The sequence below is a fragment of the Peromyscus leucopus genome, chromosome 2, assembly GCF_004664715.2.
Source record: "Peromyscus leucopus breed LL Stock chromosome 2, UCI_PerLeu_2.1, whole genome shotgun sequence".
Classification (NCBI taxonomy): Eukaryota; Metazoa; Chordata; class Mammalia; order Rodentia; family Cricetidae; genus Peromyscus; species Peromyscus leucopus.
Window position 1 is genome coordinate 144,300,182 of NC_051064.1, and position 25,286 is coordinate 144,325,467.

The 25,286-nt window shown below is 43.0% G+C and overlaps 1 protein-coding gene across 1 annotated transcript in view; it reads right to left on the reverse strand.

Moving 5' to 3' along the window:
• Window positions 1–25,286, reverse strand: part of Prdm2 (PR/SET domain 2) — a 111,314-nt gene that overhangs the window by 36,267 nt on the left and 49,761 nt on the right. The window contains exon 6 of the mRNA XM_028880663.2: window positions 20,444–20,570. Coding sequence (XP_028736496.1) covers window positions 20,444–20,570 — 127 coding nt within the window. The remainder of the gene's footprint in view (window positions 1–20,443; window positions 20,571–25,286) is intronic.

Here is a 25,286-nt window from a genome sequence, read left to right on the forward strand (position 1 = left end):
AGAATCATACTAATCGGCACCACAGGAGTCAGACACATAGGCAACTTGGGGGGGGGGCGACGACACACCACACTCAAGACTCCCCTGTCTCGCCCTTACAGTGCTAGTCTAGGAAACACACAGGCACCTTCCACAGAGCGAGGGAGGCTCTTTGGACTCCCCTGTATTGACTTTCCACTGTGTGGAACAGAATCTGGATCCTCTTCCCTTTCAACAGTTCCTCATCCTCAGTGTCTATGTCCTTCCTGTGTGTGATGTTCAGTCTGAATGAGATTAGTAACTGCAAACAAAATGCATGCCAACGCGCGCGCGCGCGCGCACACACGCACACACACGCGCACACACACACACACACACACACACACACACACACACACACACACACGACAATCTGACGCTATGGTGCAGTGGAACTGCTCCAGCATCACAAGGCCAGCAGCAAAACCTCCAGACTCTGCGCTCAAAAGTTAGACAGAGTTGTGGTTCCTAAATCAAAACCACATCTTTCTCTAAGTACTAGTCAGTACTACCCCATGTCCTCCCTCAAGCAGGTCGAGAAATAGGACCCTTTACTCAACTGTCTACAGGTCTGCAAATAGAGAACAGCAATCTAAACATGGCTCTGCAATAATCTTCAGATACATTGGAAATAAAGGCATACTGTAAGAGTTTCTAGAAAAACAGGTGTCAATCTGTTGACCATGATACCTTGCCAATGCAATTCAAAGATTTTCTACAACCCAAGTGCTGTACCATGCCCAAGTAGCAACATGAAGCATACCAGGCAAACGGAAACAAAACATTAAATATACTTCCATTATAATAAAACATGCAGTGTGATACACTCAAAATGTAGCTGCTTAAGTATGTGAAAGACAAACACTATTTACATTGTATTCCTTGCCTTAAAAAACAAAACAAAACACCACTAAAACAGCTAGTTCACACCATATGTCCCTTTCTGGGCTCCTCATCAACAAATTAGTTTGTTTTCTAGTCCCCAGGTATTGACTGTAAAGCCACAGCCATGGAAATGCAATCTGTTGTGAGGACAGACCACATCAGGATGAGCACCTCCTGTACCTTCTTGAGAGGATGAACAAGAGCACACCACAGGCACAAACAGAACAGTTAGCCTAGTTTCTCAAGCATAGCACAAATGACACTCCCAGTCCCACAATTCTGTTGTGAAGGCTGCTGATTCACCACAATATATTTCACTGCATCATATAGTGGGCAGGGGCACTCTACCCACAACATCCAGCAACAATGCCCCTTTTCCCAATGTGACAACCTAAAACTCAGAACACAGTGAAATCTCCCTTGTTCTTTGTGGGGAGATCTCAAATGTCAGAGCACTGGACTATACCAATGTATTAGATTTGAGGTCACAACAGACAGACGTACAGGAATCTGTGGCCTATATATTTATTAAAAATTATGGTAAGTTCTTAGAATAACACTAATATAACAATTCTATAGATGAAGAAATGATACCACCAAGGTAACTTAGTGAACAACAATGGATTATGTGGCAACAGGAATCTAGTAAGACTATTATTTGTTCATGGAGCTAAGTCTGATATCTAAATTTTCTCAATCAAAACCATTTATCAAGAGACTTCTCCTGAGGCCCTCTGACTAGAGATGAAAGGGCTACCAAAAAAGCTACATGCTTCTCCCACTGGAGTGCAATTTTGTGGGAGAAACTGAAGGCTCAGAGCCCTGAGGAACAAGTACATCTATGACAGAAGACAAATTAAATTCTGCTCCCACTTATGTGTCAATACAACACCAATACTGTTGGACAGGCGGGGACCTTCCACGTTTCCTTAATCAGAAAAGTTCTTTCCAGGTACTTGGTTTCTGTCTGCTACATTAGAAGAGATTACAAGAGAAAATGAAATGACCTATCAGAACTTTCCACAGGGGAACAGAGGACTTGTAGCTTCTATCTCTGAAGCAAGAGGAACCACTGGGCGGCTGGCAAGTACACAAGTGCACTTACCAGGGGTTCTGCAGGGTCCTACATGGCGCTACTGCCAGCTGGCTGCTCCACTTGGTCTAGACAAGAAAGATACAGGAATGAAACATGAGGAAAGCGAAATGGAAATGACCACAAGAATAGCATGAGGGACAACACCTGAAGTGTTGAGGGGAAGGAATGTGCACATAAAGACGAAGAAAAGAAGGCAAAGAGCAATTATCTACTATATCAAGGCTCTCATACACCACCCCCGCAAAAAGCCATTCCTATGTCCTTATCAGGCTTACTGTCAGGCCTGTGCCATGCCTATGTTATATGACACCATGCCACACCACTATGGGCCATTCCTCTAGACCTCACAGTACCAACCCATGCCCCCAATTTCATAGAGACCTCCACAGATCAGAGATGGGATTAGACTCAGGAGCCAGAATCAGTGGCGACAGCACTACTCAAAGTGCTCTTTCTCTGGCTGCCACCTCCTGAGCCAGGGAGGGCTCAGTCAGCACACTCCAGTCTTGGCATCCATTGCTGGCCTGACAGATGAAGAAGCTCCTACACACTCAGCATAAGGACAGCACTCAAGGTGGAAGGAAGCACTCTTTCATTTTCATTTTATCTTACGTCACAAAGCATCAGTCAACCACTCAGAACTCTGCTCTCAATAAACATGATTCACCAAGGAAACAGGCCTTTCTAGTCAAACAGCTGCCATAAAAAGACACTCAGCAGCTGTAATGGCTGCTTTCTTAGACAATAGACAGCCTTATACTGCTAGTACCCAGGGTGGAAATTACAAAATCAAAATTGCTTAAGACAGCACATGAATAATTTAACCCAGATCTGGACTATGTTTTACTAGTCAAATAAACTAGACAAACAACAAGAAACTCTACAGAATAATGTTTCACTTAAAAATGTTCAGGCAGCAAAGAAAATTCCAGGTCTAATCAAGTAACATTAAAAATTCAGCACAATAGTGAAGTTCGTGCATATAGTGACTTACGTGAACTAAATTTAGAACTACATGGAACTCTCACTGGGGAGCTAGCCATCTCTTCAGTATCAACAGAATTAAGACAGCACAGAAGCCAGGCCCATGGATCTTTCACACCATCCTCGGATACACAGTGACTCTAATTTAGACAGTCAGGAATGCCCGTGAGACTCTACACTTTACCATGAAAGGTCACTAAAGGTCTCAACAGCCCTGAACAGTATCAAGAGAGGCCATCAAACTGGGCTGTCTGCTAGCTCTAGTCCTTACCATTCAGCCAGCCCTGCCTCTCAGCAACTTCTGTCCCTACCACTCCAACAAAATCCATTTCCCATGGTTATCACTGACATCCTTCTTTCAAGTTCAGCATTTCTTCAGTTTCGTTTGTCTTGTGTTCTCCTTCTGAAGATAGTAGGGTAACACGATCTTCCATCCTTAGGATTCCTCTTCCTGGTCTCATAGCATTACCATCCAGAATCTCCTCCTCCTTCTCCTCCTCCTCCTCCTCCTCCTCCTCCTCCTCCACCACCACCACCACCACCACCACCACCACCACCACCACCACCCCCCCCGCCCCCTGCCCCTTCTGTCTTTCTTTCTTCTGCCCCTGAGGAAATCTGAAGACTGGAACACTGCTTTCACAAAAAGCTGCAGAAAGACTCCAACAAACACCCAGAGCTAGGATGAGGGGAACAGAAGCTCAGTGAACACACCATGGGAGATGGGAGAAGCTGAGCTGCTTGTAGCAAAAAGATGAGACCACCATAACACCATGGAACAGGAGAACTCGGAAGACTACCCAGCTCTAAACTTTACATTATTATATGGACTGCCTCAAGTCCCAACACATCACAAGTCACATCACAAGTCAGTACCCAATCTGGAACTTCAACTCCCACCCAATTCTCTCCTTCATCCTCTGTGTTCCAGGAAGCCTGTCAATGACATTTTCCGAGTCCTAATTTCACTCTTAAAAATGAGACATAATGTCTCCTTCTATATCTCAGGCAAAGTGTGAGCGATTCATTACAGCACTTAAGTTCATTACACCTTTTCCCCCCACATTTCTGTAAGGAAAAGCCGGCTGTGGACTGATGAGCACTCAGGATATGGCTGAGATACAAGCTTAGGTTCGAAAAACCAGATAAAAGGTTTAACTGAGAGAAAGCACAAAGTACATGCTCCAGGAAGATTTTTAAAAGCTAAACCCCCCTTTGATTGTGTTAATCAGGTCAAAGAATAAAGAGGTAATGGCAATGTTGACAGCTCAAACTGCCAGAATTATGTGAGGCAGTGTTGGCAGGAAGAGACAAAGTACCAACCACTGGAGGTAGTTCAGTGCTCTACAGTGCATATGGGAACACTCGAAGCTAAGTTCTCTCTCCATGAAGAATCCCAGCCACTGCAGGATCTGTGTGCCTGTAGGCCACCAAAAGCTACTCAAGGGAGAATCGGGAAACTGAGGGCAAGATTGATGGAGACCACTGTCTGAGACACTGCGCCCAGAAGGGCTGCTGGAAAGGTCACCAAGCATCACACTCTGGCCCTGGTAACAAGGTCAAAAGTGGCCATGACAAGTAGTCACCAGGGAAGAGGTCCTGTCAGTCTACCTACCAGTTTGACACTAATAAGAGTCTGGGACATTTTCCATTTCATATAAATGTAAGTAACATGCTACACATTTCTCAGATTTTTCCCTTAAAATAACTCCAAAATTTCCCTGAGAGTAAAATATTGCTAAGTTACTTTGGCACAATCACACCTTCTTTCTACAGCTAAGTTCAAAAAGTGCTGTCTGTCAACACTGAGGCAAATAATAAAAATAAAACCTTCATGGTTTTAAGTTGCTCTGTGTATTAAACAGGACTCTGAACTCGTTTCCAACAAAACAACAGGAAGAAACCCTCCAGCAGCCTCAGTTCTGCTGTGTAAACTCCTGATGAGACCCTGCTCCTACCAGGGGGCTGCTGCAGAGCCTGGGTGGCACTTCAGGCTGCCCCACTTCCTCACAGGCTGACGGACACAGCAACAACCTTATCTTTGCTTTTAATTTTTCTAAAAACAGAAAAAATTTATACAGTGGCTTTGAATTTTAATTTCGAGAAAGAGCTCCCCAGACAAACCAGCAAATTTAAATTAAGAAAACATCAAGTTTCCTTTCCTTTCTCTTTAGGATCTTTAAAGTCCTATGGTATAAGAAAAAATATTTTAGAGGCTAATTAAAATATCTCTGAAATCTAAGCTAAGCTGCTAGCCTATTCTATCTTATAACTTAATTAGAGGTTTCTTCTCCTAGTTTTTCAAAAAGCCTTTATGAATGAAAATGGATGTCCAATCTAAAAACATATGGAAAGCAACTGGTCAATTAAAAAGCAAAGAGCTTGAGGCTGGAGAGATGGCTCAGCAGTTAGGAGCACTGGCTGCTCTTCTAGAGGAGCAGGGTTCAATTCCCAGCACCCACCAGGTGCCTCACAGCCACCTGTAGCTCCAGTTCCCCAGGGAAACATTCATGGTTTAAGTCTGAGTCTGTTCCCACAGCAGACCAAGAGCACTGACAGCTCCACAGTAGTGGTGCATTCCAGGCACCTGAAACCCCAAACCACCAGGGAAGGCTGTATCCTCCATAATTGGTAAAAGGCCTCTTAGAGCCCATGCTAAATTTTACAATACTATCTTTTGATGAATTAACTATAAATTTACTTTAAAATATTTTAGAAATAAATTTAGACATAACTGAGACAAAATACAACACTTAAAATTCATCCTTGGCATTTATGACAGAAATAGAATGTGTTCAGACCTTATGACAAGAAAGTCTACAGTAATCATAAATGTAAATGTTAAGTGACCTCAGGATACACACATTAAGACACTGGAAGGTGGCACCTAGTGATGCAGTTGTAGAGCAAGGTCTATTTTCCCTACCTGTGTTCTCTAAAACCGAAAAATTCATGAATGGGTGACTTTCAAAAATGAAATGCACACAAAAGCAAAATTAATGAGATAAAATTAACATTTCTGTGGGTAAGATTAACATACAACATTTTTCACCCTTTGGCAAAAATCTCTACTTTCCATTTTGAACAAATTATCCGTTTCCTCCCTCTTACTTATATATACCCAGTAAAACTGCTCAGAATAAAAATCGCTCTCCTCAGAAATATTAAGTCCACAAGACAGCCACAGAGATTTAAATGGAACTAAAAGTATAATGTAGCATTTAAAGAGCCAGAATTGCTTAAGTCTTCAAATCACCTCACTGATCCTCAGGTGTGTAACCTGTAGCTTCTTGTGTATAACAGAACTTCAAACAACTGTTTCCTCCTTTCATACAGAGGCACACACTCATATTCTCTGTTGTTTCACTGCTCTTTAGTTATTATACCCATCATTATTTAAATAAAATATCCACATCAAAACGATCATGTTGAGTGCTTATTGATATTAAAGAGGGTCCTGATCTTGGCAGTCAGCTATGATGAGAGTAATGTTAACTAGCCTTTATTTGCATTTTCTAAAACTCTCCAAGTAGGCAAGTGGATCTGCTATGTTTAGCTAGAGGGCTACAGCCACAGGATCCCTTACAGAAACAAAAAACCACTTCCTCTCATGGCCCTACTATGGAGGAAGGCACTTTGTTCTATCTAGTCCAGCTGCAATAGTAAAACAGCAATATTGCTCATCAACCCGATCCTATCTCTGGCATGTTCGCTGTCATCAAGCTGCCCTCATGCCTGCACGGCACCTTATCACAACTGAAGAACGGCACATCGCTGCTCCAACAGGAATCTTGGCCACGCTCATCTCAGCGCTGCCATGCAGTCCTTTACCTCAGCAAGACAAGGCATCGGACACTTTGCTCACAACTATTGTTAGATTATAGAATACACTGAAACTCAGTTCCAAAGTTTTCCTATAGGTCTCCACCTAAAGCCAGAGTTGTTCTCATTCATTTAATAACCCATCTATTCTCAGATGCACCAGGAAATCAGCACAAGCTTGTTCTTTCTAAGTTTAAAAGACCTTTTCTCTGCTTTTTCTTCATTGCATAAAGGTTCTAATGCAATGGTAGAGAGACATTTTTATGGTTTTCTTGGGTGCTCTTAGCTACAGGACACTATTAGAAGCCACCAAAAAAAAAATGCATAGAAAAGTTGTTCAAAAGTATTTGTATTTCATTGAGAAGGAAAGAGGGAGAGTTGGCTGGAGGGAGGAGGACAGACACAGGAGGGAAGGGAAGGAAGTAGGGGCTGATGAAAAGAGCCAGACCAGACCAGATAAGGCAAGGTAAGTAGCTCCAAGTCACAGCAGCACCCACAGCTACCCACCTCCAGCAGACCCCTGATTCCCAACAGGCTCCAGCACTGAGTAAACACTACACCATAACTCAGCACTGTTCTTCAGGGATTATCCCACCTCTTCGTCAATAGATGTTTCTTATTCTGCCAATTCAGGAAAGTAAAAGAGTGCTATTCCCAATAGGAGGAAGACTAAGTAAGATGAAGGCTTGTCAGAATCAGGTTCAGAGCACGGGGGCCTCCAAGGCCAGTGCTCACGGCTGAGGAAAAGGGTCTCTCTCATTCTCAACCCAGCCCCTCACCTCACCTGTTCCCAGGAGATCTGCCTCATGTGCAAGGTTATACATCTCCTCTTCAAAGAACTAACCCAAATCACGGGAGCACACTAAATCAAATAGGTCTTCAGCAAAAGAAACCCCAAACCTACATGAAAGTACTGCATGACAGCCCTGGGCCATGATCTGAGAAATAAGAAATAACCATCTTGCAAACAAATGAGAACCACCTGGGTACATGTTGGTGGTCTAACAAGCCAACACTGACACCGAGGGGCAAGCAAGATCAAGCATACAGAGGAAGCCTCTCAGTGTTGCCTGGACACCATGTGAGCAGAATCATCTGTAAAAGGTGACACAGCAGATTCCACTCAACAAAACATGAAATTCCCCACACTTGGTTGGTTGACAGCCTCTGTTTCTTCTTATGCATTCTCTAGCAAATTTCTCCATCAGCCTTTTGCTTTGTTCGTTAGTTTTACATGAACCTAACCTGATATATTTATGGCATGCACAAGTCTAATGCAGGAGAGAAAAAGAATCCCACTACTCATCAATGCATGCCAATGCATTATCAATATGAGCTACAAGTACATTCTATCTTTACAAGTATTAGAAGATTCAAGTACAGTCTACACTTACGGACTTTATTACTGTTAACAAATCTTTAATCTGTTGTGTTTTTTTTTTCCAAATCTGAACATCCATTTTGCATTTATTTTAGTGTGTGCATGCACACATGCATGTACGCAAGTGTGTGTGGAAGTTAGAGGACAACTTTAGGGAGCTGGTGCTCTTTTCACCATGTGGTTCCAGGAATGGAACTAAAGTCATCAGCACTTTTCCCTGCTGAGCTGCCTCTCTGGCCCTCAACCTAAGCTGTTTTGTTGATGTTTTAATTAAACATATTCACGTTAGTGGTTTTTAATCCTTAGTGAAGGATATCTTGAACCCCTTGTAAAACCTAAGGCCCCTCCCTCTGTGAAGTTAGTCACATTGGGCATAATCACATTTTGTAATCCACACTAAGGTCTGGGCCTCCTCTTACTGGAGTCAGGTTGTAAGTGCATGCAAGCACTGTGAATCCACAGAAGCATACCTGTGTATTTATTCTCTAACTTCTCAGAGCTGTCGAATCCATTTGCGCCCCTCAAACCCAACTTCATTAGAAACTTCTAAGAAAGTGGTTCTTTACACTCTTGCTTTTTCCTAACTTCACTCCATAAAGAGCACAAAGAAATCTGAAATGTTTCCACAGTTACTTTCATGACTAATGATTTCTGGGAAAATGTATCTAAACTTCATCCTAAATGTCAAACACATAAAATCTGGTTCAAACACACAGCATCCAGGAGTGGTATGAACTACACAGTGGGACAAAGAAAGATGACAAGCCTCCATTCCAACAAGCCAGTGAAGAGCAGGTATGTGCAACACATCAAATGCCACAGATCATCTGATCAGCTCCATTAGCCCAGGTGAGTGAGTTTCAGGAACAAGTGTAGCAAGGCAGCTTTGGAGGCGGTCTGGAGACTCTTCCAGGCCACAAGACAGCTAGTAACGCTTGCCTAATTAAATCTTTTTAACTCTGCATCTCCAAAGCAAAAACAAAGATTTCTAAATCTAGAAAATGTTGAAAGTTGACTTCTTATATCAGTCCCCACAGAATGAATTGTGCTAGTACCTCCATTACTATGGAATAAACCAAAGATGCATAGCAACCAGCAAGGAAGGGCTCATCCTCATCTTTATTGTTGCTGTTTTGAGACAAGGGCTCTCACTTTGTAGCCTAGACTGGTTCAGGTGGCATGAGCTATCACAGCCAGTTCATTTTATCCCATTTTACAGAAGCGTAAACTAAAGGCAAAAACATGGAAAGCAACGTTGATACTAAAGCAAGAAATCAATCTGGCCTGGATTTCAAGTCTAGGTACACCATTCTCACTTGCTGCAAAACAGTCCAAGCTTCACACATTTAACACTTGAGGTGTAAGTCTGCAACTTTCCCTTCCCCTCTCCACTTAAAACACACACACACACACACACACACACACACACACACACACACACACACATATTTTGGACTCAATTTTAAAAAGTTATCCCTTTGCAAAGTATTAATTGATTTGTAGTCAACAAGGAAGTAACTAACAGAGAATCCTGTGTGTACAATGCAATATCTTGGCTTAGGATAAAAAACAGCAGCAAAAAAAAGATCCACGGCATTCTTTAACACAGATATTGAAAGAGGGACAATTTTATGTACTTTTGACAATTACTCATGAGATGTATAGGACTTTGTTTCCCCAAAGCTTAACTAGAAACAGTGTAGACTACACATGATCTAATATTATCTCCACTCTACAACTATGAATTTACTACCTTAGCATACAGAATAGTTTACATTAATCTTCAATTCCTCAATTTACTGTTTTGATGCAATTGCAACTAAATAGATACTCAAGTTTTACATTTAAACTCCCTCTTATCATCAGTCTTATAACTCAACTAACAAGGAAAAGATATTTCCTGGGATAGTTCATGTAGCTGCTGGTAAAATTCCTAATGATGAGTACATATGGAATTTGGGATCCTTAAAAAAACAAAAGAAAGAAAAAAAGCCAAGCAACTGTAGCTAATGACAGCCTGATCCTCCTTTTTGTGGTCCAGATGTGGATATCACTGTGAACTGCACAATCTAGTCTGTGGAAACAGGCCAAAAAGTTGTCCCATATTAGAGAAATCACAAGACTGACTGACCACCAGGGCCACCCACAGTACAAACCTACCCATTCATGGACAGTCTCGACACTGCCCCCTGCCCCTGTCAGCATTAACAACAAAAGACCCTTCAAGGAGCAGGAGCAGAGTGAAACCCTCATTTTTCTCCTAGACTTTGGACTTTAGCTTTTAGCCAGCAGTCACTCTACCCTAGAGAGAAAGAGGCTCTGGTAATCCCACATTAAAAATATAAACAGCTAGCAGGCCCAGAAAGGCATTTTCTAACACCTCAAACTGGCAAGAAAATGAAAACCAAACCTGAGAAGGCAAACAGTAAAAATAACAAAAGGCCCAGAAATTGAATTGTTGTCCATTCTCAACTACAACTTCAAACAATGCTTGTAATACTGTTCTTAGATCTAAACTCAGGCAAACAAACCAGTTTGCCTTCATTTTTTGTGGCATGTGATGTCAAGAAACCTACAAAAGACTGCAGAGATTATAAACACTGAAGGAAAGATTTCCCTTTTGCCCAAAGCAGAGACAATCCTCTGCTTAACATGGAGCTCATTCATTAAATGTGAAACTAGTCTTGGTCAAGCCAACACCATTAAACTAGTAATATAAGCTTGAAAATATCCAAGTATCATGTAAGCAAAGACTCCATCTCATTTCAGAAACCAGAGAATTTTTATATACCACACTCACACAATATCATTATCATAAACGTCTTGCCTCTGAAAGTATATTCTTGTACATTCAAAACAATGTTGTAGTACGCTCTGAGTATATAACATATAAGATAACTATCCATTCATCAGCTGATTATTAAAATTTCTATCAAGAAGTCCTTTGAAGCCAAAAATGGCATTACACACCTTTAACCCCTGCACTGTAGAGGATGGGAGATGGAAGAGGATTTCAAGTTCAAGGCCAGTATGGGATACACAGTGAGCCAAAAGATCTTTTGAAATTTCCAAATGATAACCAGATTTGGAAATAACTAACACCTACAATCAGTGCTTCAGAGCCCCCAGAGTTCTCTAGTCTCCTACTCATGTTCTCCTAGGGCTGAACATATGCACTGCTTCTTGACACTGTAAGTAAAATCACTTCCTCAGAACTTGTGGAGAAAAAAACAGAAAGGAAAAGTTCAAGGCGTTTGGAAACTGAATGCAAATATTACTAAGCTAGCTCTGCACCCTGCCCATCAGGCATATTTGCCACAGGGTCAGATATTAGCTACCTGACTCTACAGGGACAACTGAATATTCTCAGCCAAAGTTCCCAAATTCACACTTATCACATTGTATTCCAAATTAAAGTTGGAAAAAAATAAAGACTCTACTGTATGACAGGCCATGATGATGCAGTAGCTCAGTGGTATGGTAAAGTATATCAGGGTATCTAAGCCTGATCTGAGTGCAAGCTCCAGTGCTCCAGACAAACAAAACATTATGCATACAGACACATGAATTTAATTTTTTTAAATTACTGGACAGTGGTACACACTGGGATCACAACAACTGGGAGACAATGGCAGAAGGATCTGGAGCTCAAAGCCAGCATGAACCACACAGGGAGATCATCTTCAAAAACAAATACAATCAGCTGGGCAGTGGTGGGGCACGCCTTTAATCCCAGCACTCGGGAAGCAGAGGCAGGTGGATCTCTGTGAGTTCGAGGCCAGCCTGGTCTACAGAGTGAGTTCCAGGACAGGCCCCAAAGCTACACAGAGAAACTTTGTCTCAAAAAAACACAAACACACACAAAACAACAACAACAAAACCAACAACAAACAAACAAGTAGAATCTACTGTAGGAAAATCATGATGAAATGAACTTCAGCACTCCTTAAGACAATTCAATTACCACTGCAGTTCATCCAGGTCTAATAGCACATGCCTATAATCCCATCCCAGCACTTAGGAGGTGGAGGCAGATCAGAAGTTTAAAATCCAGTCTGGACTGCATGAGAAGTCCAGAAGAGGGAGAAGGCAAGGAAAGAGAAAAGAAAGAGAAAGAAGGAATGTAAAGGGGGAGGGAGTCATGCCCAGGACAGGTTGGAGCAACTTCTCCTACTAAGTCCCCTTTCCTGCCTTTCATACAGAATGAGTCAGGAACGGCTGCATCAGCAGGCCAGACCTCTGGAGGTGCCACTTCAAAATAGCTCACACTTGTTCCAAGCAGGCAAAATGAAATACAAGAGGCTATCCCTCACAAATAAACATTCAAACAAAACAAATAGAAAAACCAGAACACTTACCTTACCCTAAGACAGGGAAGGAAACTAGCAAGCATCACTTCCTTCTACTACAGCCACAAAACAAATCAGAACTGCACTACATCAGTTTCTACATTTAATTGTCTGACTGTATATTAAAGCATGTTCATGATCCTCAATCTTCAAACTAAGCAAACTTTCAAGGACACATGATCAGTGGAACAGTGACAAGACCTCAAGAGTGCTGCAGAAGAGGAAACTAAACACAATTCTTCCTTGACTCCATCAGTAACAGTAAGACAAAAAGGAGGGTCCCAGGCTGGGCCCGTCGGCCAACTCTATCCAAGAGGCAAGGAAGTGAGGACAGCAGGGTCTTACTCTGCTCTTGTGGTTTCATGACTGATGTCAAGATAATACAAAATATTAAAAAAATCCCACCCTGGCAAATATGCCGATAGAAGTAATCTAGAAGTAGTCGTTAAACTGTTTAATTTAGGACACTTAAAAGAATGAATCTAGCCAGGCAGTGGTGGTGCACACCTTTAATCCCAACACTAGGGAGGCAGAGCCAGGTGGATCTCTGTGAGTTCAAGGCCAGCCTGGGAACAGTGCAAGTTCCAGGAAAGGCGCAAAGCTACAGAGAAACCCTGTCTCAAAAAACAAAACAAAAAAAAAAAGAAAGAAAAAAAGAATGAATGAATCTAGTTTGACTCATAACCTCTCAGAGCTGAGATAAACTCTGCTAGCAGCTTTCATTCTAACTTTGCTTTCTACACCAAAGATGTTAAGTCAAGCACTGTCTTCACATCTAGTTTTATACAGAGAATAAGTAGCCCAATTCACTCTGGCTAATCGGCAAAGCCAACAGCACATCCATGTTCACTGTGAACCTTCCCTATTCAGAAACACTGTGGGTAAAAACTGGGCTTAGGCAAGACAGAGCCACTAACAGCACAAATGTGGGCACAGGAGCACCAGTTTCTTTGGTGAGAATAAAGATCCTTTCTGCAGGGTGATTGGTAACAGTGCATATGCAATACCAAGCACAGTGCTAGAAAACAACCGTGTAACTGTTGTCACTGTCGGCAGTAGTACAAGTGCATGGCATGATATGGAAGTAAGTGTCAAATCCTGACATATGTCTGTATCAAAACTCACCTAATTAATTAATTCAGCAGGAAAGGTTTGCAAAGCATCAAACTGGTTTGGTCAGAACAACAAAAAGGAACAGCTGCTTTCAGTATTATCTTTTTCACTTAGAGAAAGCACAAACAGTTTCATATGGCTCTTGCTTCTGTACTATAAACTCCCCTAAACTATTAATGTTAATAAAAACCAAACTCCGAACCTGTTTCTGGCAGCATGGGCTACACACAGGGAATCCAAACTACACAGAACCAGGCTAGTTAACCTGAATTGCTACCTTTCATCTCTGAAGTCTTCACTCAAAGATGTGCCTATTGATGGCTACCCCCCAAAGTGTGCTCTCTTCCCACCCAACCAATTCCCACTTTCTTTATTTTTCTTTCTTTGTTTGTATGTTTATTGAGACAGGGTCTCTCTATGTCCTGGAACTCTCTTTAGATGAGGCTGGTCTCGAACTCAAAGAGATCCATCGCTAGTCTCTGCCTCCCAAGTGCTAGGATTAAGGGCATACACTACTACACCTGGCTCCTGCTTTCCTTAGAGGCAACTTCAGATATGAAACCACACCCTCCTTTCTGCCAAGCTTAGGAACACTGAGTTCCCGTATCTAAACCCCATCTGTGAACTGGAATGAGAAACTGCCTAGGAAAGAGAAGCACAGCTAGCTTTAAAACCAACTTAAAAATCAGTTATTTAAGCAAAGAACCTAGTGTTCATATTGTGTTTTAACATTCAAGTTATAATCAGATTTAAAAAAAAACTAAACTAATTTGAATTCATTATAAGGGCCTTATTATTTTACCTTCTAGAAAATGCAATTATAATCAAACCTTACAATTTACCTATAGACAAATCACAGCACATGGCACAGCTCCTAATACACTCAATCAGATGTCTCAAATAGTTTTTCATATATTAAGATTCTGGGCTAGAGAGCAAGATGGCTCTGCAGGTAAATTAAAGGCACTTGCTCTCAAGCCCGACAACCTGAGTTCAATGCCCAGAACCCACACTGAAGTAGAGAACTGGCTCCTCTACAAAGTGTTCTGACCTCCACCCCTACTACACCTCCTGGCATGTGCATATGTGCATAGAAACATGCACATAAACAGAAAATACACTTGTGAAGAACAGTTAACCCACACAACTGTAAACAAGGTTACATATAACGAAGAATCAAAGGCATAGAAACAAACATTTTTCAATGTTTTGCCTAAGTCTGGAATACCTCAGTGATGGCACAAGTAGAATTAGAAAAAGTAGCAGAAGTTTTCTCTCTCGTGGTGGAAAAAAAAAGCTTAACTGAAACCATACTGAGCATTTAAACACAGCCCACAGCAGCAAAGGTGGGCAAGACATGCAATGCTCAGCAAAGGCATCTCTCAGATGGACAGCAGCCAGGGCTTCAGAAGACACAGATGTTAAGACCCACCATACAACCATACACAAGACAGCCCACTGGACCCAACATAACAAGCCTGAAGCCATAAGCACAGCCTGCCTCTGGCCCCCAGAAGTCCTGCTCCACAGCGGTAAACAGGTGAGGGCCCAATTAAGCCTATGAACATAAGAACTGCCTACAAGGCACCAGGAGGTTTAGGACCTATCAACCATCATCCTCAGGCACCACAACCAGGCCTCTGTCACTCAGTTCCAGCAAAGGAATCTGAAACAGAGCTGCCAATTGTTAGAAGGGACCAAGAGATCACTCCATGGAAGCCCACCTGTTCTCTGCTTTTATAACATGTGCTTGTGAATGCTAACTTCAAATCTTTTATTGCTGCTTTACAAAAGCATAGACACCTGCCCACCTCACCCCCAGCCCCTGCTCAAGTTGATACCCATCAGCAGAGTAATCTCAAACAAGTCCATGACTCTTGCCTGAGAAGTGCCCATTCTTCGTCTGGAGCTAGGACAAACCACTCCACAAATGAGGGTTAGAGGGAACTCTGGTAGGGTGCTCAGAAGTCTACAAGTCTCTGTTCAGGAGGCGGAGTACCATCATCAGACCCGGAATTCTGTACATTTCCTACATGCCTAACAGTTTCCTGTGACCCCATATCCTTCACAGGGAAAACTCACGCCTTGCTCTTTCTCAAGATCCTTCCCATGATGATTGGGGAGCCTCAAAGGTCAGTCTCTGCTGACCCACATCAAGTACAGACGCCTAATTTAGCTTTCACTTGGTTGCACTCATGGAGACTAGGAACCTTACAGAGCTGGTTGTCTAGCCACCTCCTGAATCTCCACAACCAAGCCACACATGGTGCCTGGAGGAAAGAGGCCAATACAGCCATGTACCGAGCGGAGTTCCTCAGTTCTCGAATGGGCCTCTGTGTAAGCACAAGCTCCCTAGACCATGTGCAGCTCCTCTCCTAGAGCCCTCAGTCCCCAGAGCTTCATGTCACTTATGACACAAGTGCAGGAAGACCCTGACAACAGTTGTGCCCCACCCCACCTACTTCTCACCGACACTGATTGTTACTAAGCCTTGCTCATCAACAGCCGATGGTCCACTACTCTAAAGTCCCTCTGAGAGCAGGAACCTTCTCTCATCTATTCACACCCCTCCCTGAACTGAGTTCTCTGCATGTGGAACTTTTCAGCTTTCCTAACCTAACCTAATCTGAGCTGTTCAGCACTTTTGGGGAAGAATGTCAAATATGCTTGATTTCAAAACACTTAAGTGCTCATTATACTAAGTTTTCATTTGAACAATTCTATGTGGAGACAGGATGAAGCCATTTCCTTCTGAATACTGACCATAATGTAAATGTCATGTGGTAGTTGAAAGCCAAATAGATAACTAAATGATGTTATCAAATGAATGACCGAATCTCCTGACCTTAAGGAACATATCCTGTGCAGCCGGTTATGGGCTACAGACTTAGTCTTCTTTACCATCCAAGGGACTTCTTGCTGCTATAAATAACTCTTCTCTGCTAACCTGCTGGAACAGTGAGGTCAGTGGGTTAGAGAGGCCTCTAATAAGGGTGAATGGGAGAGTGAGGCTGAGCCTAGTGAGGATAATGGGGAAGAATCCAGGGCGTATATAGAGCTTCTCTCTGGTGGTCATAAACATCCACTGGCTGAAGGAGTCACAGATGCAGTACATCCTCAACAAGAAACCCACACTAGCATTGGCACTTGTAGTTTCCAAGTGTCTTCCAATTCAGAAAACACCCTCCTTTTGTTAACTCCCTTGTTTCTCACAGTGACAAGAAGTTAAATTGCTAAAGCTCAAGTGGCTTCCCAAGTCCCCACTTTAAAGCTGGCAAAATGTACCTCTGAGCAGTGTCAAGACTGCCCACGGTCCCACACCTGGCAGACCTAGGTGTCTCATGTTTCCCATCCCTTCCACCAAGCCCATCTGTGTAATGGATGTAGCACGAGTCTTAAAAGTTCTTATTAATAAAATCAAACCTGAGGCCAGTTATTGGGGTGAAAGCTGGAAGATTAGAGAAGCATTGCAAGCCACAGCTACCTCAGTAGCTTGCCAATTCCTCAGTTGGTCCTGTTTCCTCAGACTGGAAGCCTCTGAGTCCTCATCCAGAATGAATCTCAGATGAACTGTGCTGCTAGAAGCCTGAAAGCTTAACCAGCCAAATGCTTCTAGTTCCTGGTTTTCACACCTTATATACCTTTCTGCTTTCTGCCATCACTTCTTGGGATTAAAGGTGTGTGTCACCATGCCTGGCTGTTTCCAATGTGGCCTTGAACTCACAGAGACCCAGAGGGATTTCTGCCTCTGGAATGCTAGGATTAAAGGCGTGAGTGCCACCATTTTCTAGCCTTTGTATCTAGTGGCTGTTCTATCTCTGACCCCCAGATAAGTTTATTAGGGTGCACAATATTTTGGGGAACACAATACCACCAAACTCCTTCAGGTAGGGCTCTCTACACACACTGCTACTGCAGTCAAGTTTCAGAAAAGCATTACCAGAACTGGGTTTAGTGCGGTGGCACAGTGCTTACTCATCAATACTATGAGACCCTAGGTTTCATCTCCAGTGCCACTAACAAGCAGAGAAAATTCACCAACACTCATGACTTATGGCTAGCAAACTCAGTTTCATTTCTCAGTTATGAATAGGGGACAGGAATCAAGAAAGTGGTAAAAATTCTAAACATGGCCTTTTCTCTGCTACATTATAGATTATACAGGTCATAGCAAACAGCTGGAGGCAGCCAACACTAACCCTCCCACTTTCTACCTGAAAGCTTTAATCTGTCCCATCTGAGGCATTTCTGACATTCAACCTTACAGAGGCTGCTCATACATGTATGCGATTCAGCAGAAACACAGAGCTGAGAACTTTAAAAATTCTAGTAAAAATACCTAGTCCCTGCACATCTGTGACCATGGGAAAATTGCAAGCTCCTAGTTCAGGGACAATATGAACTGTCTTCTCAAAGCATTATGTACTGTTCTTTCTTCATACATTGTTTGAATGTTTACTGAAGGCCACTACCTGCCGGCTACCCAAGCGCTGATCACTGCCTTACTAATGCACCTACTCTCTCTCCCCAGGTCTTGGTTTCAGGCTAGGGGAATGACTGCTGCTGTTCTATTCACCAAAGAACGGCACAACTAACTGCCCAGGAAGTCCAGCATATGGCAAGGCTTAACAGATACTAGTGTCAGAGGGAAAAGAAGAGAGAGGGTGCCCGTTTGTCACGGACATGGGAACCAGGGCTTTTCATTACCCAATACACAACACAGTCCTTACGATCCACCAACAATCTGATGAGTTCTAAAAGGTTCCTCATACAACACACAGATGTGGGCATAGCAGCTGTCATGCAAAGGAGCTAGGGTCCAGAACTGTGAAGAATCCAGTCCTTTGTCTCAATGGTACGAGATTATTTATGCTCAATGTCAATCTACCAGTCAGCTGTATGTCCCCAACAAATAATCAACACTGCCTCTGAATCAATTTATTCTGATTCTCTCTGACACCACTGCCACAGAAGCTATTATTGAAATACCTAAAGTCATCCTGAGTTAACAGTAAGAAGTTCTGCCTTCAGGTCTTACAAGCTGTTAAGTCAGACTTCACAGCATAGCTAAGAAAGATTTGATTCACTAAACTCTCTTCTGAAGGGAGCTGCCCAAAGCAGAATGGCTATATGTTCTAAGCATAAGCTTCATGCAAGTCTTTTAATTAAAGCTCAAGAAGGACTTAGTGAGCTGTTTGCCGTCCAGACTCTTTATCAAAATAATAATGGGGCAGTAAGAAGTATGGTTTACCAAACAATCTAAAAACCAGCAAGGTAGCCATGAAATGTGTAAGTCTATGTATCACTAATAAAACAGTAAGATTAATTCCAGGTTTTTCCTCCACATTGAACTAACTGCATAGAACAGTAAGGAGTAACTAAAGAAAAAGAGTAATGAAAGAGGTTCTGAGCACACACCAAAGTTTACCACGGAGCAAAGTGAGAATGCCATCAAGTTATAGATCTGATTAAATATCAGGATTAAGTTTAGTGGCACAGGAAAAAAGTCCCCAGGACGCCTAATTTTTGGACTCCACAAGTCGTAGTTTGTCTAGGAAGGCCGGTAACATGAATTCTGCTTACAAACAAAATGTACATAAGTATAGAAACCAGTCAAATAATGGAGTGGAAACAAAATGTTAAGCCTTAGCCCAAAGAAATCTCAAAACACAGTTAAAACACTTGGGGGAAGGCTGGAATTTTCTAGACTCTTGTCATCTGACCCAGAATCAAAGTATTTAATGACCTAAAGCAGCAAGTAAATCTCCGTCAATAAACAGAAAAATGTAGTCAGCAAGTAGCCCACTAGCCATCCTTGGGTGAGCCCATTTTACTTTCCCGTGAAACACAAAGAATATGAAATTGAAAAGTCACAATGAGCTCATCAAATATTGCTTGAAAGTTTTCCAAAACCACGTTTATGCTTTTATTTATAGCCTCACTCCCACAACATACTTTGCAGTGTTCTGGGAAAAGAACGGGCTTGTTAGGATTACAAAAATTTACTAATATCTAAAAGAAGAGAAAAAAACTAAACAACAACAACAAAAAAAACCCCAATGTTCTTGTTTTAGTTAAAAAAAAAAAAAAAAAAAAAAAAAAAAAAAAAAAAAAAAACCACTGTATCGTGTGTTGGCCTGTTTTCAAACTAGGCTCAGTACGAGATTCCCAAATTCGCGTTAAAGTTTTTCGTAAAAATATTCCAGCGACGTATCTGCATGCCAGCTGGAAATATGATATAGCTATCCAAACTATTTTCCTACCCACAAATTATCCTCTCCCTTTTATAAGTGTGACTACATTCTACCTTCTGTTCAAAACATCGTTTATCACAGAACTGTAAAAATTGAGGGCACAGCAAGCCTCCTTAACTTCCACAAAGCCCAACATATCCTGTGCGGCAGCCCGCCGCCCTCGGCCCCCGGTGCACCCCATCTTTGTCTCTCCCAAGTCCGGCTCTCCCTTCCCGTCTCCCTCCTCTGCCGGGTCCTGGGCTGTCAGCGGAGCCGGAAGGCGCGGGCGGCCCTCCCTCGCGGCGCAGCCGGCCCGATTCCGGGAGCAGGGCCGGGCCCGCACTCGGCGGCCGCACGCGCACTTCCCGCCGCGCGGGCGCTCAGGCGCAAGTTCGCAAACAGCCCGAGCGCGCCGAGATCGCCGTGATTCAGCAGCGGGCCGGGCGGGGACGGCGGGCCGAGCCCGGAAAAGGTCACGGCGACTGCCAGGGGCGACGCCCGGCCTTCAATCCGTACACCCGCGCGGGTGCGGCCCGGGCCCAGCGGCGGCGGCGATTCCTACCTCTGCGGCTCTTCGGAGAGCTCCGCTTGCTCCGGGCGCTGGCTCGCTCTTCCTCAATCGCAGCTGCTATCTCGGGGTTGTCTTCCCCATTGTACCAGACCAGGAGCTCCTCGCCAGGCGCGATTGGCTACAGAAGAGACGAGACAAGGTGTGAGCCAATCAGAGAGGCGGTTGTTGACGGGGGCGGCGCAGCACGGCGACGGGCAGCAGCGGCTCGCCGACCGCAAACAGCTGTCGGGAGGGCGCCGCCGCCGCCCCGTGGGCGCGCAAGGAGAGGAGGCGCGGTCAGGGAGCGCGCAGGGAGGAGGCGGGCCTTGGGGCGCGCGCCCGGACAGAAGGAGGAGCCGCAGCCCGGGCTAGCAGAAACCTCATTGCCTGGCAGGGCCAAGGCAGGACACTCAAGGCAAGCAGGAGGACTTGGCAGCTTGTCACAGAGGATCGCAGGAAGGCGTGTACCGCCTGATCTGGGACTAGTGCTCAGCCTTCATCACCAGATTCTTACAGCTAGCTCCAAACCTCATGCCACCCACGCAAGAGAGAAAATAAAACATCGGACCATTTTGCCCATGAAATTGGAGTGGATGAGAAATTTAAAGGGTCATTAAGAAGCAAATGGCATGGGAAGGTGTTAGCAGCATAGTTTCTAATTCCAAGCACAAGTTAAGCAGAAACGCTCTGCACCTTTATCCATGCACGCACCCGCTATTTATAATTACAGAAGGGCTTAGCTCAGGCAGAGCCCGACCTAGCCTCCTCAAAGCAATCACCAACCAGCTCAGGCCTGTGAAAACATATCAAGAGTATACATCACAATTTCTAGTTACAGAAAAGCCTAAGAATACCTGCCAGGCATTATGCTCTTAAAACATTAAATTTTTCAGTCGCTCCTGAAACATCCCGAAGAAACATTTGGAGTAGAAAAGTGTAGTGAGTCCTAAACAGAATTGGGGAGGTGGCTTATAGCTTCATTCACTCTTGGTGATGTATCTGTTCAGAAAGTTCTAGTAAAGGCCCATCTAAACCCACATGCTGACATAGACGATCGAAGGAAGACAAATAAATAGGAATGTTCTTACTTAAAGTAGAACCAGTGGGAATGAGGGAATTATAATACTCTATATAGCAATCATCAACACAGATTGATCCAGACAAGACTCCCCAGTGGACATGAGGGTAATAGGTCAAAGTCTGTGAAGTACCAGAACATTTGCCTCCTGTCAAAATTCTCGCCCCACAAACAGCTCAGTCACAAAGGGAGGAACTGTCTTTATAATGAGTCAGATGGACAGCACCTGCCTCCTGAAACTATGCATAGAGAACAGATCACTTCTGAGATGTCCAGAAGGCCTAAGTGAGATCTAATCAGAAGTCCAAATTGCTTCTCCTCAGCACTAAAATGTTACCAAAGACCAAAGTACTTCCCAACTGTGATGGCCACTGTTGGTTGTCACCTTGACTATCTGGAATGAACTACAATCCAGACACGGAGGGCACACCTTTAATCCAGCTCTTGAGGCAGGAAGACAACATGCCTTTGATCTGGATCTTGAGGCTAGAAGACACAAGCTTTTGCTTTTGATCTGGATCTTGAGGCAGGATGATACACTCCTTTAATCCAGATCTTGAGGTGGGAAGACACACCTCTAATCTGAGCCACACCTCTAATCTGAGCCACACCTTCTGCCTGCTTGCCCTTGCCAGCCCATCCATTCCTTCACTGAATTAGAGCCTACTTTGGGACTTCAGCACAGACAGAACACCAGCTGAGACATCCAGCGTTGTGGACTGAGCAACTACTAGATTCTTGGGCTTTCCATTCACAGCTAGCCATTGTTAGACTGCAGCCTGTAAGTCATTCCAATAAATTCAGAGATAGATAGATAGACAGACAGACAGACAGATATACAGATAGACAGATCTTTCCCTAAGTTCTATGACTCTAGAGAACCCTAACTAATACACCAAGCCTAGGAGACAAATGAGAGCCAGAATTCTTTTCCTACAAGGACATGACTGCAGCAACAGATACAATCTTGGCTGAGTGGACAGATCGGATAATACAATACTTACTGCCTCTAAGATGCTGGCTTCCTGATGTGCCAGTGTACTGTGGCTATGTAAGAGTTTGGTCCTGTGGTTTTTGTTTGTTGTTTGGCTTTTGTGAGACAGGGTCTCAATATGTAGCATGGGCTGGCTTGGAACTCTCTAGGTAGACCATGCTGGCTTTGAACTCAGAGATCCACCTGCCTCTACCTCCCAAACACTGGCATTAAAGGTGTGTGTACCACTCAGCCCCTGTTTTTGTGTTAAAGAGGAAATTCCATCAGTGATGTCAGTTTAAAAATAAAATGGTCCCTTACTTCCACAAGCTTCTAGTTTAGATAGCATAATTTTGCTTCACTATCTATAAAGAATTACCACTATTTCAAATACTCAAGCTGTTTAAAATAAAAGAACCAGCCTGTTTACTTTTTTCCTCCAAAAAATAGCTAAAATGTGCCACTTTATTGTTTTTGAACCAATATCTCAATATCTCATATCCTTTCTTGCATCAGGTAAACTTAACCAAAAACCCTAATTTAACAATCTTTTTTTTTTTTTTTTTTTTTTTGGTTTTTCGAGACAGGGTTTCTCTGTGTAGCTTTGCGCCTTTTCCTGGAACTCACTTGGTAGCAGCCCAGGCTGACCTCGAACTCACTGAGATCCGCCTGCCTCTGCCTCCCGAGTGCTGGGATTAAAGGCGTGCTCCACCACCGCCCGCCCGCCTTAACAATCTATTAATGAGCTAAAATAACAAAAATTAAAAAAAAAAAAAAAGCAGCATCACAAATACCTTTTGGCACTCGGATAAGCTAATCTGTTTTGTTTGCTTTTCAAAATTAAACTGTTTTTAGAGCATGTAAATTTTAGTTCATTTCTCTTTTATGCCATACACTTATGAAATGGTATTAAACACTATTTGAAATGATTAGGATTCTAGAAAATAGAAAATAAAAGCAAATTTTTAAAGTAAAGGTGCAAGACTGATGACAAACGGATGCTCACCATGCATGATTTTCAGTCAACAGCATCATCAGAACAGACAGGCTGGAAGCCACCATGAGACACTCGGGCCTCGAAGAACAAGAGCGCCTGGTCTAGCTCCTGTTTCCCTTTTCACTGCTCTGCGGGCATCAGCAGAACTAGTTGTACTTCATGATGACATGAGTTAGACTTCTGCATAGGGATGGGGTGAAACTCTGTGCCCTGTGTTTGACCCCCAACACCAACAGATGGAGAGGGTGAGAATCGTGCAAACTCCTTATAAGGAAGGGCACTCATGTCCATTCAAGTTATTCTTTATTGCAATACACAAGAATCTGTGTACTGCAAATCAAATAAAAAAATAACTTAAACATTGATAGACATGAAATATTGAAGGAAAGCCTGGTTTGTTCCGTACTGAATGGCTTTCAACACTGTCAGTGACTGAGATATTACTATACTGTGGAGCTACATACTAACAGACACTATCTTACAAAAGAGAAAAATAATATTTTTAATTTTTTTCTGTACTCCTTAGCATTTTCAAGGTTTCTTACAACAAATTCCCATGTAATTCATTTACAAAGGCTGCCTCAGAGAATGCTTAATCCTAGAGAAAACAGGTGACACTCTTGAGGGACCCAAAAGGCTGCACGCATACCTGAACAACTAGCAGAGGTCAGGACTGCAGGTATGCAGAGATCAGAACTTATGCCCTGCCAGTGCACTCATTAGTTCACACTTGGAGTAGGTACTAATCCTCTGCACTGATCCACTACATATTGGCTCGTCTACTGTTTACAGCAACTGTATGAATTAGTGTTATAGGTTAAACATCTACCAATACAAAAATCTGAAACCTGAAATGCTCCAAAATTTAAAACTGTTGAGTGGTGACATGACCCCCACAATCAAAAGCAGGATCAATAGTGCCCCTGTATGTCTGCTTGTCTCAGATGTATCTGAGACATAAGTGGATTCTATATTTAGATGTGTAGATCCCCAAGAACTAAGTGTATGTAGATGTTCAAAATACAAAACACTGTGAAACTAAACAGTCCAACTAAGGAACACTCAACCTATACAGTTACCTCCATCCTCAGTCTCCCCACACAGCTGCCCCCATCTTTACTTGACACTGCCTGTCTCACAGCCACTGTCTCCCCAAAAGAACCAGATGTGTCTCCTGCTTGAGATGTGTTTGAGAAACAGAATGAATCCTAAGTGGCATTTGGAACCAAGCCGCAGGGCTACTAGAACAGCCTGTGACTACAATCCAGTAGAAAGATATGAAAAACAAGGTTTTAGACAGCCTAAGTATGAAAATGAAAACAAAAACAAAAACAGAAACCTCCAAATCCTGCAGGACCCAGAAGCCAAGATTAGCTATAAACAAGTCACATGCAGTTCAGTTATGTGGCAATGCCAGGAAAATACAATGGAGGAAAATTTAAACAGTCACATGCTACCACACCTAACTCAGGAGGACACTGCCTGAAATACTCAATAATTTTCAACTCTGTAAAGATTTTAAAAAAAGAAAAAAACTTTATAGACTTGTCCACCAGTCTGTGACATATATAATGGAACCAAATGAATGAAGAGCTATTTGTTTGTTACAGCAATTTGGACAGAGGTATTTTTCCAAAAGAAGCAACCACCATCTTTCTTTCCAGCCCCAAGATTCCATTCTAGAACATTCCATGCATGGAATGTAGCTCTGTCTGCTACAGAAACATGACCTGTGAAAGCAAGAGGAGGAGACAGAATTCTACTCACAACCCAAACATGCTAACATGAAAAGCATCCTAGTAGTAAG